Consider the following 15,449-nt stretch of genomic DNA (forward strand, 5'->3'; position numbering starts at 1 on the left):
TTGCACTTTGCTCAAAAACTGCATACATTCATGTAGAACTCAGCTCAAAAACTGCATGAATTTATGTCAAACTCTGTTATCTCACTTTTTAGATTAGAATCAATCCAAACATCAGGTCATAGACAGAGAACACAGGGGGGCTAACACCTTCAACATATTCTGGATTAGTGGTGCTGGAAGAGCACAGCAGTTCAGACAGCATCCAAGAAGCTCCTAAACCCAAATCTAAAACTTTCCAGTCTCGCGATGGCCGCAAACTGGAAAAGGGCTGCGGGCCTCAGGCTGAGATCGGCGCTGTACTACCTCCGCCATATTTGTTCGGGGCGGAACGCAGGAACGCGCATGTGCACGATTCTTCTGGGCTGGGGAACTGGGCGGCTGAAAGAATAGCATTTCCACAGCAATCCGAATGCAAGAGAAACATTTGTCTTTTCCAGATTTCTGTCCTGGACTGACAGTCCTTTTTTTGTGTGTGAATTCGTTTTACAGAGTAATTTCCAGACCGGGATCTCATGAAAGATCTGGCAATCAGTGGAGTCCCCAGGACCTAAACATCATTGGCATTCAACTGTAGGAGCAACAAAGGTTTGTCTGTTCTCTCTGTGGGAAAATATCTCCGATATGTTTGTAACTCGCAAAACAGGTAGATGTTAAAATTTGTGGTTAGATCACCTCTGAGGTATGTGCTCAGTTCTGGATCCTGCAGTTGAGGAAAGAGTAATTGGCCTGAGAGGGACATAAATTGATCCAAAGTACGCTCCATCTCATATTTCATCCCAGTTACCCACTCTCCCTATGGCTCAAACCCGCCAACCTTGGCAACATCCTTAGAAATCTTTTTTGCACCATTTCAAGTTTCACAACATCCTTCCGATAGGAGAGAGAGCAGAATTGCACATGATATTCCAAAAGTGGCTGAACCAATGTCCTGTACAAACGCAACATGGCCTCCTAATTCCTATGCTCAATACTCTGACCAACAAAGGAAAGCATACCAAATGCCTATCCTATCTACCTGTGACTCCACTTTCAAGGAATGATGAACCTGAACCCCAAGGTGTCTTTGTTCAGCAACACTCCCCAGGATCTTACTGTCTGATTTACCTTTCCAAAATGCAGCACCTCACATTTCCCTACAATGTAGAAACAGGTCCTTCAGCCCAACCGGTCCACACCAACCCTCCGAAGAGTAACCCACCCAGACCCATTTCCCTCTGACTAATACACCTAGCGCTATGGGCAATTTAGCATGGCCAATTCACTTGACCTGCACATCTTTGGACTGTGGGAGGAAACCGGAGCATCCGAAGGAAACCCACGCAGACACAGGGAGAATGTGCAAACTCCACACAGATAGTCGCCTCAGGCTGGAATTGAGCCTGGGACCCTGGTGCTGTGAGATAGCAGTGCTAACCACTGAGCCACCGGGCCGCCCCTAAATTCAACTTCAACTGCCAGTCCTCAGCCCATTGGCCTATCTGATCAAGATCATGTACTCTCAACTAACCCTCTTTGCTGTCCTTAATTTACAAAAAAGTCATGACAGGAGACCTCAGGCACCTGGAGTTCCTCTTGCACAATGTGGGAATTAAGAGAAGCTTACCGTGATGGGGCTGGCTCCGTGTGCCAGGCATGCGTCCATCTGTAGCTACAAGCTACCCATTTTCTGGAGCTGTGAGTGGACTCACGTGGCACATTCATCGCACTGAGAATGTCAGAACGTTTAGTGAGTTGGTCAAACTGCCGGTGAGAAATATACAGGCTGAAAGGGAATGGGTGACCATCAAGTATAGCAAAAGGCTCAGGAAGGATGTTCAGTAGTCCCCAGTGGTCATCCGCCTCTCATCCAGATATCCCACTTTGATACTGTTTGGAGGGTGGTTGAGGGTGGTCCCAGGGGGGAAACTGGCAACAGCCAAGTTCATGGCATTATTGGTGGAGAAGGAATGGCTGTCGTTGGCAGAGCATTCCATACTCGGATGTAGACGGGCACTTCTGTGGCTGTAGACACAAATCCAGGATGGTATGTGAGCTCCTCGATGCCAGGATCAGGAACGTCATGGAGAGGCTACAGTACATTCTGGAGCTGGTGTTTGAACAGCTAATGGTTGTGGAACACATGGGCACCAATGACATAGGTAAACAAAGTGATGAGGGTCTGAAAGCTTTAAACAGGAAGATAGGAGATACTTTAATAGACAGGCCCTCAAATGTAATAATGTCCGAACTTATTCCCAGTGCCACGTGTTAGCGAGAGCAGGAATCAGAGGATAGGCGAGATGAATGTGTGGCTGGCGAAATCGTGTACCAGAGAGGAGTTTGGATTCTTGAGGCAATGGGACCATTTCTGTCGGGGTTGTGCAAGACTGACCAGTTGGCCCCTGGGCAGAGCTGGGGCAAATCTCCTGATAGGGGCTTTTGTTAGTTCCTTTGGTGAGCTTTTAAACGGGTAAGGCAAGGGGGGTAGAAACCAAAGTGTTGACTTAGATGGATCAGATTCAAATTTCTGATTAACAAATGGGCGGTAGAATATTAGTTAGTGACACAGTCAGTGGCTCAGAAAGACAAAAGAAAAGAAGATTAAATGATGATGGAGTCTCTCTTCATACATCAGTCCTGACATCCCAGGGATCAGTCTGGTGATCCTCCTCTACGCTCTTTCAATGGCCAGGGCATCGTCCTTTCTTCAGGAAAGGAGAACAAAGATGCATCAGGTGTGGGCTCAATAAAGCCCTTAAAGAAAGATACCTCTGCTCTTCTCAAATCTGCTCACTCTGAAGGGCAATATATCATTTGCATTCTTCACTGCCTGCCAGTGCTACCTGCTTACTAAATGAGAGAGTCACAGAGAAACAGGGAACAAAAAGGTGTCAGAGTCTGATATAATATTATTGAACACAATGTCCCTATCATATTCATGCTGGTCATCAAGCACCTATTTACTCTAGTTGCATTTTTTAGCACTTGGCATTGTATTGTAATACCTTGTATGATCATCTAAACATTACTTCAAGGTTGTAATGTTCCTGCATCTCTTACCATCTCAGATGCTGCCAGACTTACTGAACGTCTCCACTGTTTTCTGACTTTATTTCAGATTTCCATCATTTTGCTGAACCACATAGTGTCATAGACTTAAACAGCATGGAAACAGACCCTTTGGTCTAATTCGTCCATTGCAACCAGATGTCCTGAACTGATCTAGTCCTATTTGCCAACATTTGGCCTCATCCTTCCTAAACACTTCCTATTCATGTATCTATTCAGATGCCTGTTAAATGTTGTAATTGTACCTGTCTCCACGACCTCCTCTGGGAGCTTGTTTCATACACGCACCACCATCTATGTGCGAAGATTGCCCCTTCAAATCTTTCCCCTATCACCTTAAAATTATGCCCTCCAGTTTTGCACTACCCTCAGTCTTTTAAAACTGGCCCACCTAATGTCTCATACAGCTACACATGACTTCCCACCTGTATACTTAATGCAATGACCAAGAAAACCAAGCATTCCAAATGTCTTCTCCATCACCCTGTCTACCTGCACCTCCAATTTCAAGGAGATATGCACTTAACCCTTCAGGGGGATTGAAGAGTAAGAACATGTGGAGAAAAGAGGAACGGGATTGAGTTTAGATCAATAAAATGCCTCTGTTTCATGCCTGCCTCTCCCACCTCTCTCTCTTTCTATAGTATTGTGCAAACACTGCAGGATATTTGGGAGAAAGTGAGGACTGCAGATGCTGGAGATCAGAGTCGAGAGTGTGTAGATTAGATTAGATTCCCTACAGTGTGGAAGCAGGCACTTTGTCCCCGCCAGTCCACACTGACCCTCTGATGAGTAACCCACCCAGACCCATTTCCCTCTGGCTTGTAAGGCCAAAGGGGCTGAGCCTCATTCCTGATGAGGAGCTTATGATCGAAACATCAATTCTCCTGCTTGACCGGCTGTGCTTTTCCAGCTCCACACTCCCAACGTTTCAGAAAGTGGTTAACGATATTGATTTCCCTCACTGTCATCTCCAGAACTGACCAGATTCATTGCTGTCTATTTCACAACCTGTGGGTTCCTTTCGTTTCTCCTAATAACTGTTTTGCTTTGGGAAAGGTTGATTTGCAATTGGAACCGCATCCAGATCTGACCGTCACTCTGTTTCTCATAACTTAATTATCTTATTATTTTGAACTTTGAAGAGAAAAATCATCGTTGACATGAGGGAGGGACCCGTATTGTCTGCGCATGGAAGTGTCTGTGAAGATTCATCTGAGATGTCCAGATGCTAGTGCAGTCACGCTGGGGAGAAACTGTGGAAATGTGAGGATTGTGGGAAGGCATTTCTTTACCACCCGTGCTGAAAATTCACCAACGCAGTCACACTGGAGACAAACCATTCACTCGCTCTGATTGTGGGATGGCATTCACTCAGTCACCCAACCTACGAATACACCAGCGGGTTCACACAGGGGAGAGACCATTCACCTGCCCAGTTTGTGAGGAAGCGTTCGCTCATTCAGCCAGCCTACTCTTACACCAGCGAGTTCACACTGGGGAGAAACCAGTCACCTGTTCTCAATGTGGCAAACGATTCACTCATTCGTCTAAACTCCTGGAACACCAGCATGTTCACACTGGAGCGAGACCGTTCACCTGCTCCGATTGTGGGAAAGGATTTACTAACTCCTCTAAACTGAGGAACACCAGGGGTTTCACTCTGGGGAGAGACCATTCAGCTGCTCTGTGTGTGGGAAGGGATTCACTCGGTCATCCAAGCTGCTGGAACACCAGCAGGTTCACACTGGGGAGAGACCCTTCACCTTTTCTGTGTGTGGGGAAGTATTCACTCAGTCATCCAGCCTGTGGTTACACCAGCGAGTACACATTGGAGAGAGCGCGTTCACCTGTTCTGAATGTGGAAAAATATTTATTCACTCATCTAAACTGCTGAAACACCAGGGAGTTCACACTGGAAAGAAAGCATTCACCTGTTCTGAATGTGGAAAAGAATTCACTCACTCATGTGGACTGCTGATACACCAGCGACTTCATACTGGAGAGAGGCCATTCAACTGTTCTGTTTGTGGAAAAGGATTCAATTGCTCATCTGATCTGCTGATACACCAGCGAATTCACACTGGGGAAAGATCATTCAGCTGTTCTGAATATGGGATGGGATTCACTCGGTCATCCAACCTGCGGATACACCAATGGGTTCACACTGGGGAAAGACCGTTCATCTGTTCTGAATGTGGAAAAGGATTTAATCACTCATCCGTTCCGCTGAAACACCAGCGAATTCATACTGAGGAGAGACCTTTCATCTGTTCTCAATGTGGAAAAGGATTTAATCACTCATCTGATCTTCTGAAACACCAGCGAGTTCACACTGGAGCGAGACCATTCACCTGTTCTGAATATGGAAAAGCCTTTAATTGCTCATCAAAACTCCTGATACACCAGCGAGTGCATACTGGAGAGAAACCATTCACCTACTCAGATTGTGGAAGGGATTTATCCAATCATCTAGCCTGCTGAGGCATCGAAGAGCTCACACTGGGGTGAAACCCACTCATCTGCTCCAAATGTGGGAAAGCATTCACTCAGTCAACAATCCCGCTAATACACCAGCGAATTCACATGATAGAGAAACCATCCACCTGTTCCGATTGTGGGAAGGGATTTACCCAGTCGTCCAACCTGCGGAGACACCAGCGAGTTCACGCTGGGGAGAAACAGTCACTCCGTCAACTCACTTGCTGATACCGCAGCCTATTCACTCTACAGAGAGACCGTTCACTTCTTTTGTATGTGGGAAGGGATTTCAAACTGTTAACACAACAGTGAAATGACACTGAGTGGATCCCGTTCACCTGCTGTGTTTGTGTAAAAGGCTTTGCTGTTTGCGAACACTCCAACAAATTCACAAAAAAGCAGAGGTGAAGGATTTTGCTTTCACTGACACCAAGGAATGAACATTGGTCATGGGCTGTCTGCCTTGGTGTTATTAAATCCTGCTGTATTAAAGGGGCTGATTATTGAGGATGAAACATTGCCACAATTGTGTATCTGTAGGATGGGTTTTGAAAATAATCACAATGTCAATGTACATCAACACATTTATGCCAGGTAAAGACTGTCCATCTGCTTATTGTTTGCAAGGTGACTCTGTGACTCATCAGGACTGATTAAACAGCAATGCATTCCGTAATAATTGTCAGTGCTGGGTTTTGATGCTATTGTTATCCAAACCATGCTTTCTGGCCCTATTCCCGATGATGTTTGGAAACAGCACTGGTTCAGTTACCTATTTGGGATAAAAGTAATACAAACCAGCTTTTTGTTAAAACTAAGTTACCTCAAGTGTTTTGCTTATCTCTGAGGCACTCGGAATTATATAATCAGTGCCCTTCACAGGAGCAGTTTGGAGAAGGCATAACGAGGCTGAGGTACAACCTGAAATGCTGGAATTTTAGTTAAATGCAGTTGGGGTGCATGCAGCTTAACCTGGCAATTGAATGGGATTCAGAGAGAATGTCCCAATAAGAAAAGAGGAGAATTAACAAATTAATCAGAAAGGCATTGACATTACAGGTCAGTTCAGGTACAAGAGAGTTCGACATGGTTGAATGGCATTAACTTTAATGCTACCAGTATGACGAACCAGGCAGATAAGTTGATGATACAAATTAAAAATGGGGCATGAATACATTGCGGTCACTGAGACATGGTTGAGAGAGAGGTAGGATACAGGGTCTTCATATGAGACGGTGAAGGAAACTGAAGAACAGAAGATGTCACAATTTTGTTTAGATTGGATTAGATTACTTACAGTGTGGAAACAGGCCCTTCGGCCCAACAAGTCCACACCGACCCTCCGAAGAGCAACCCACCCAGACCCATTCCCCTACATTTACCCCTTCACCTAACACTACGGGCAATTTAGCATGGCCAATTCACCTAACTTGCACATTTTTGGACTGTGGGAGGAAACTGGAGCACCCAGAGGAAACCCACGCAGACACTGGGAGAATGTGCAAACTCCACACAGACAGTTGTCTGAGGCAGGAACTGAACCCGAGTCTCTGGTGCTGTGAGGCAGCAGTGCTAGCCACTGTGCCGCCCCAATTTATTGCAGCAATAAGGAGAAATGACATCCGAGAAAATTCCTTCAGTAAATCTGGATGGGTAGAACAAGTAGAGCTGGTAAGGAGGCAAATTTCAGGGAGGTGTAGAAGTAATAGGGTTGTGATAGTTGGGAATTTCAACTTCCCTCAGCATTGTGGTTGTCATAGTGTGAAAGGTTTTGAGGAACTTTTAAATACTGGCTTCAAAGTTGTACTGGATCTACTTTCAAAGTCCCAACAAGAAAGGGACTTAACTTTAAGGAACAAAAGCAGACAAATTGTTGAAGTATCAGTGGGGGAGCACTTTGCAAACATTTCTCCGAACTCTTAAAACGATTCAGGATTGTTATGGAAAAGGACAAGGATGGACTTCAAATCAAAGTTTGAAATATGGTGATATTAATAAGATTGAATTTGATTTGGCCAGAGTGAATGGGGAGCAGATATATTGAGGGAAATGTGCAAGAGGAAAGCTATCACGTGAACATGAATTGATGCACCAAGTAAAATAAAGGAAAATGCTCAGTTGTTTCACAGGTACAATAATGGTTAGAGAATAAGGAGGGAAAGAGTAAGGCCCATTAAATTCAATCACATACCTCTCCTTGATTCGTCTCTCTCTCCAGTGAACACTGACACAAAATATTGTTATGAACCAGGCCAGACCCGCTCAAGACATTTCAAGGAAATAGCTGAGACCCTAACGTCAGTAGTTGTTTAGAGCAGCTGTTCAGTGGATATTCCAGGAGTGAAGCAGCTGGTCAAAACCCCTCGCTTTCAAACAAAACAGAATTTGTGTAACACAAGCAAGAGAGAACAGCACACAGAATAACTTAAGCTATCCGAAAACCCAACAGATTAAGCTAACCTAATGATGCTGTTCCAAGTTCCTGCAACAATCCCCATGTAGACTGCTTGGCAAAAAAGGTAAAGTCAAACACTGGGTCTCATTGGAGAGAGAGGCGGCAGAGAGATTGAGTGTGGAACCTTCCTCCATGGAGCTGTTTCTCTCACCAACAGCCTCAAAAACCGACTAACTGCATGCTTTGAATAGCCAGACTGCTAAAATAAAAAAAAACCCAAACCGAATCAAAGGTGTGCTGGGAGAACTGGCTGCTCCTCTTTCATTGGGCAAGTGTCTTTAAACTTGAAAGCCCTTTGCCTGAGGCAGTATCAGTTCGCTATAATTAAATTAGCCCTAAAACCCATCCAAACTGGATATCTTGGCAAATCTACCTGAGACAACAGTTTTGGGGGAAAAAAACAGGACAACACAACTTTGTTAAAGGAGCAGCATTACTACAGTATTCACTTGGAACCAGGTCTGCGTCCTTTGGTACCACGCACACATTACTGCTGTAGTCCTTAAAGAAATTAGCATAGAGAGAGAAAAGGTTTTGAGTCACCTGGCAGGCTGAAATGTGGATAAGCCTCCAGAGTCAGGTGAAATGTATCTTAAGTTGTTGGGGCGACAAGTTGTTGGGTTGAAACAGCAGATGTGCTTGCAAAAATTTTCAATTCCTGTTCGGGCTGCCCATTGCTGTGCAGCACGTGATGGTTCCTGACAGTAACATTTACTTTCAAGGTTTCTGACTGCGCATAATTTACAGATAACAGCATGTAACATCTGAGTGACAATAGCAGCTCTGTAAGATATAGGTAATAATAGAGCAACATGGTGGCTCAGTGGTTAGCACTGCTGCCTCACAGCACCAGGATCCCAGGTTCGACTCTTGCCTTGGGTGATTGTCTGTGTGGAGTTTGCACATTCTCCCCGTGTCTGTGTGGGTTTCCCCTGGTGCTCTGGTTTCCTCCCGTCCAAAGATGTGCAGGTCAGGGTGAATTGGCCATGCTAAATTGCCCATAGTGTTAGGTGCATCATTTAGAGGAAATCGGTCTGGGTGGATTACTCTTCAGAGGGTTGGTGTGGACCTGTTGGGCCGAAGGGCCTGTTTCCACATTGTAGGGAATCTAATCTAATCTAATTATAATGTTTATCATTTCACTCTGAATAAGAACATTTCACACTCGCTAGCTGTTTAATCAATAATTAAAGATATAGATTCTGAATTAGTTATAGAAAGGAAAAGATTCAAACCAGATGATAAATAATTAACAATTACTTTAGTGAGCATGGCACAGAAAGCTAGTGGCTTTCTTTCTCTCCCCGTTTCTCACTGTCACTCTCTCTCTCTCTCTCTCATATAAACATTTTCCGACATTCTTCTAATTTCACTTGTCAAGAAGGAATGAATACAGAGATGACTTGTTCGCTAAAGAATTCTAACACGAGGTGTAAGCACATAACTTTGTTGAAACTGATAAAAAAAATCAATGTTCTTTTGTATTTTCCAAAATTAGAAATTTAAAAGTTCCTGAAATCCAACTAGTTGGCAGTTAACAGTGCAGCTGGCAGTTGTGACTTGAATATAGTATTTGTTGTGAAAAGCCTCAAGGAGAGAGATAAGAATCTGGAAAACATCACGAAGGACCACAAGCCTGTCCATCTCAGTTATAACCAAGCTTGAACTATGTAAGATACTGTACCCAAGAAGCAATTACAGAGCGCCATCAAAGTGCGGGGGGGGGCGCGGGGTGTGGGGGAGGTTCGTTTGCACTGTAGGATTGAAGTGTATAAGTTAAGACATGCAGAAGATTGGTGTGTGCCTTTTGGTTTTGAGCTGTAAATCACAAATAACCATCACCTGAATCCGACTGACATTCATGGAAAACAGATTGGCGTACTCTGGCAGGATCACTATAGGAACTTAGAACTTGCCATAGACTAGACACCCATTTCAGCACTCAAAGAAGTAAGGATGACAAGTTTTTCCTTAAGGTTAGATTAGATTCCCTACAGTGTCAAAACAGGCCCTTCAGCCCAAGTACACACTAACCCTCTGAAGAGGAACCCACCCAGACCCTTTCCCTCTGATTAATGCACCTAACACTACGGGCAACTTATGGCCAATTCTTTTGGATTGTGGGAGGAAACCGGAGTACCCGGAGACATGGAAACCCATGCAGACATGGGGAGAATGTGCAAACTCTGCACAGACAGTCACCCATGGCTGGAATCGAACCTGGCTCCCAGGCACTGAGGCTGCAGTGCAAACCACCGAGCCACTGTGTCGCCCTTCTTGATGAGTTGTCTGAACTTGACAGTCTCTCTATTCATGCAATTCCGAATTCTAGCAGGATAGGCAGGCTTGGGTTCCCTTAAATCTGATATCTGTACACGGTGGAGCTGAGGGCACGGTTTCTGACCAAATCAAGCTAATTGAACTCGACTCGAGACCCATAATTATCCTGATGCTGGTTCAGAGGAATACAGAATTGCCAACAACTACCGAGAGTGGGCCTGCCCACCAGACATATCAGGATATGCAATTTTACTGAAATTTAAGGAATATATTTCATTGAGTATATTTAGACAAAGATAAATAGGTTCTTGATTGTAAAATGGATCAAGGGTAACGCGGAGAAAGCAGGAGAAAGGGGTTGAGAAACTTATCGTTCATGATTGAATGGTGGAGCAAACGTGATGGGCTGAATGGCCTAATTTCTGCTCCCAAGTCTTATATATACCAGCAATTCGATTTACCTAAAACCCCAGTGGAAATCAGGCAAAGTTCAATACCTCCATGATACAATGTTCCCTGCAAAATATTACAAGGGTTTGGGGGAAGGCAACCCGTATGAAACAGAAAGACTGACTAAGATGATCCCTTGTCCTGATGGGACAGATCCGACAGCAAAACAAAATGATAACACACTCAATATGAGCCAGATGTTAAAAGTGGTGCATGAAGAATTAACAGGGGCTAAAAAGGAAGCACAGGGATCTAAAAGTAAGTATGAGGAATTCAAAGTCAGAAATCAAGAAACTCCAGAAACAAGTACGTAAAGTGCCTGACAAGCCCCCTGAGCACAAAGGGATGAGTGCTGTATCCTGGCCTGCATACTCCTGTTTAAACCAATTGGCCAAGGACCAATGGAGGGAACAAAGGAGGGAGGCTGCTTTAGACCAGAATCAGAGTCATCTGGTGACTCAGAAGAAGACACTACATGATGGCTTGCTCTGCTGTGAAGTAAAAGAGCCAAAGTTAAAATAGGAGAGAGACAACAGGGACAATGTGGGCACCACCAGCACTTACGCGTATCGAAAGCATGACTATCATATGCCTGTGTATCCAGAAAACATAGATAAATGGACGAAAGAGATACACAATCCTAAAAGAGGCGGAGTGAAAACATGGAAACAACTGGAACAGCTGAGGAGTATTTAAAATCTGCACCCAATAGGTGGAGGTCCAAAGATTGTCAGTACTGACGAGTCTTAGAATCATAGTCATAGGGATGTACAGTATGGAAACAGACCCCACGGTCCAACCCATCCATGCTGACCAGATATCCCAACCCAATCTAGTCCCACCTGCCAGCACCCGGCCCCTATCCCTCCAAACCCTTCCTATTCATATACCCATCCAAATGCCTCTTAAATGTTGCAATTGTACCAGCCTCCACCACATCCTCTGGCAGCTCATTCCATACACGTACCACCCTCTGTGTGAAAAAGTTGCCCCATAGGTCTCTTTTATATCTTTCCCCTCTCACGCTAAACCTATGCCCTCTAGTTCTGGACTCCCCGACCCCAGGGAAAAGACTTTGCCTATTTATCCTCTCCATGCCCCTCATAATTTTGTAAACCTCTATAAGGTCAGCCCTCAACCTCCGACACTCCAGGGAAAACAGCCCCAGCCTGTTCAATCTCTCCCAGTAGCTTAGATCCTCCAACCCTGGCAACATCCTTGTAAATCTTTTCTGAACCCTTTCTAAGTTTCACAACATCTTTCCAATAGGAAGGAGACCAGAATTGCATGCAATATTCCAACAGTGGCCTAACCAATGTCCTGTACAGCCGCGACATGACCTCCCAACTCCTGTATTCAATACTCTGACCAATAAAGGAAAGCATACCAAACGCCTTCTTCACTATCCTATCTACCTGCAACTCCACTTTCAAGAAGCTATGAACCTGCACTCCAAGGTCTCTTTGTTCAGCAACACTCTCCAGGACCTTACTATTAAGTGTATAAGTCCTGCTAAGATTTGCTTTCCCAAAATGCAGCACCTGCATTTATCTGAATAAAACTCTATCTGCCACTTCTCAGCCCATTGGTCCATCTGGTCCAGATCCTTTTGTAATCGGAGCTAACCCTCTTCCCTGTCCACTACATTTCCAATTTTAGTGTCATCTGCATGAATTAATAACTTTATCACTGGTTTGGGTAGGACCGGTGGAACCAGCTCTCTTGGGAATGGACATTTCTGACCCAGGTAAACCCCACTTTGCACTTCGAAGATGGTGAAATGAACTGGTCCATAAGATGCACAAAAATGGAAGAGTTAAGAGACCACCCAATCTGGGCAAAGGATAAGAACGATTACGGCTTGGTCCAATGGAACCAGCATCATTCACCAGTCGCCCCTCAATGCACCAAAAAATGTAAATGCCCTAATCCTGGGAAATTGTTATGCAAATAATTTCCTGACTCCGTGATTCCCAAGACAATGTAGATGTGGTATGTAGAGGCGGCCCTGCAAACGAGATCGAGTTCCGCTACTTCCCCAGAGAATGTAGGTGTGATATACTTCAGTATCGGAGGATGCTCACACAAATGAATAATTATCTACACATTTTAAGCAAAAAAAAACTTTTGTTTTAATATTAACTCTAACTCAAGGAAAGAAAAGTTCCAAGCACAATTGACTGGGATACTGGTGAGTCATCAGTGCGCCGATTCGCAAGCAGATTGGAACGCTTGATCCCTGCTTGATAATAGCCAATAGGAATCGCTGGCCTCGGCAGTGACATCAACAGATTACCGGCTGCCCCGCCCCTACCCGTTATTGCCGCGCCCCCACATGGAGCCAAGGTTTCCATGGCAACCAGCTGGCGCCACAACGAGCGGTGTCCCTCATGCCCGACTCCCCCGCGCCCCCAACCTCTCTTTGCAGCTCCAGCTCAGGGAGCAGGGGAGGGAAGGACAGTTTGCAAAACCTCTTCCCTTCTTCTCCCGCCCCAGTCTCTGAGAGGGTGAGCTCATTGAAATCAACAAATTACTTGCAGGGGCAAGACAGGGTGACTGCATGGAAAATATTTCCCCTGCGTGCTTGCATGTCTGATGTATTGCAATGGATCAAATGCTTGTGATTCACAATAATAAAGTGACTTTCTCTACTGTAGCCAATTTTACTGACGCTACCACAGGGAAGATCTTGGTTAGGGACAAAAAAAACTGCAATCCAAGGTAGACGGTTGTAAGAACACAGCAAGCCTTCTCTATCTTCTGATACTGCCTGGCTTACTGTGTTCTTCCAGCCTCCTGCTTGTGTACCTTGAATTCCAGCATCTGCAGATTTTTTTGGCTCTAACCACACGTAGGAAAGCAGGTAGTAAGGAAGATAGAAAGGGTCTGCAATGAGATTAAATAGGCTAAGCACAGGTGTGGAGGTGGGGCAGACGTAGGAGAATAAATGAAACAAAGAAGTGAGGATGCTGAAGATCTGAAACAAAAACAGAAATTGATGAAAAGTTCAACACCGTCTGTCAGAGACCAAACATTTTTAGTCCAGAGAACTGGTTATCTGAGAAGAAGTGCAATCTTTCACAATATTGACACTAGACGGTGATAGATTTCTCTCAAAAGCATGGTGCTGGAAAAGGACATCAGGTCAGGCAGCATTCGAGGAGCAGGAGAATCGATATTTTGGGCAAGAGCCCTTCTTCAGGAATGAGGTTTGTGGGCCGGGGGTCTGAGAGATAAGTGGGAGGGGGTGGGGCTGTGGGGGAAGGCAGCTGAGAGTACGAGAGGTAGATGGAGGTGGAGTTAATGGGGATAGTTTGGAGAGGAGGGTGGAGCGGATAGGTGGGAAAGAGGATGGACAGGTCGGACAGGTCATGAGGGTAGTGCAGAGTTGCTGGTCTGGATCTGGGATGAGGTGGGGGGAGGGAAGATAGTGTGATCTTCCTCCAGATATTGGGTGGTTAGGGTGTGGCGATGGAGGAGGCCTAGGACCGACATGTCCTTGGCGGAGTGAGGGGGGAGTTGAAGTGTTCGGCCACAAGGCAGTGGGGTTGGTTGGTGCAGATGTCCCAGAGATGTTCTCTGAAACATTCTGCAAGTAGGCGTCCTGTCTCCCCAATGTAGAGGAGACCATATTGGGAGATAGATTTCTGATCACAAATGACAGAAAAGTTCATGATGTCTTGGGCTAGTCTCTCCCACAAAGGGAAATATCTTTCAGCATCCATCTGACGAAGAGACCAATCGCCTCCTATTCTTCTAAACTGCAATGGATGCAGATGCATCATTCATGAAAAATCATTCACCTGCACCAAGTGTGAAAGATTCACTCAGTTCTCAGGTCCTTTTGAACACTTTCCCTCTAACCTTCAACCTACATCCTCTAGTTTTGAACTCAGCTGCCCTAGGAACATGATGTTCACTAATCACCTGATCCACACCCCTCACGATTTTATAATCTCTGTTGTGGGGAAAATCACCAGCCTCAGAGTCAGAGTCAGGATGCAATGACAGACTGGAGCTCCGGGGAGGGAAAGACACCAACAACACTGTAGTCTGCTGCGAGTCTTCTCTCAAACCACAGCACATGGCAAGACACTTTTATATATTTTGTAATGTAATAGGTCAGCGATGAGGTTATTGTCTCAGTAACATGGTTTGTTTACTGCAAACATTGCAGAATCTTTGATAGTTTTGTTGCAGTCATTGTCAGTTCCAGCACAGCCTTTGAATTGAATTGAACTGAATTGAATTTATTGTCATGTGTACCGAGGCACAGTGAAAACCTTTGTCTCACAAGCAATACAGGCAGATCACATCATTAAGTAGCATAGATAGTAAATAATAGGGTAAACAGCAGCAAAGACAAAAATCACAGGTACAGGTGAATATTAACAGTTTGTGAGTACATTCAGTATTCTAACAACAGTAGGGTAGAAACTGTTACAAAACCGGCTGGTGTGAGAGTTTAAGCTTCTGTACCTTCTCCCTGATGGTAGAGGTTGTAGAAAAACATTGCCAGGGTGGGATGGATCTTTAAGAATACTGGCGGCCTTTCTTTAACAGTGGGCCTGGTAGATGGATTCTATAGATGGGAGGTTGGCCTTTGTGATTGTCCAGGCTGAGTTCACCACTCTCCGTAACCGTCTCCAATCTTGAATGGTACAGTTGCCATACCAGGCAGTGTTACATCCAGACAAAATGCTCTTGATGGTGCACCTATAAAAGTTTGCAAGAT

The 15,449-nt window shown here is 45.0% G+C and overlaps 1 protein-coding gene across 1 annotated transcript; it reads left to right on the plus strand.

Annotated features, from left to right (window-relative positions):
• Positions 1-2,020: 2,020 nt before the first annotated feature.
• On the plus strand, positions 2,021-6,415 carry LOC140461104 (uncharacterized). The gene is given in 3 exon segments (XM_072555869.1): positions 2,021-2,138; positions 4,320-4,688; positions 4,691-6,415. Coding segments are annotated over 3 exon segments (1,329 nt in total). The 3' UTR covers positions 5,533-6,415.
• Positions 6,416-15,449: the final 9,034 nt, after the last annotated feature.

The sequence above is a fragment of the Chiloscyllium punctatum genome, chromosome 36, assembly GCF_047496795.1.
Source record: "Chiloscyllium punctatum isolate Juve2018m chromosome 36, sChiPun1.3, whole genome shotgun sequence".
NCBI lineage: Eukaryota > Metazoa > Chordata > Chondrichthyes > Orectolobiformes > Hemiscylliidae > Chiloscyllium > Chiloscyllium punctatum.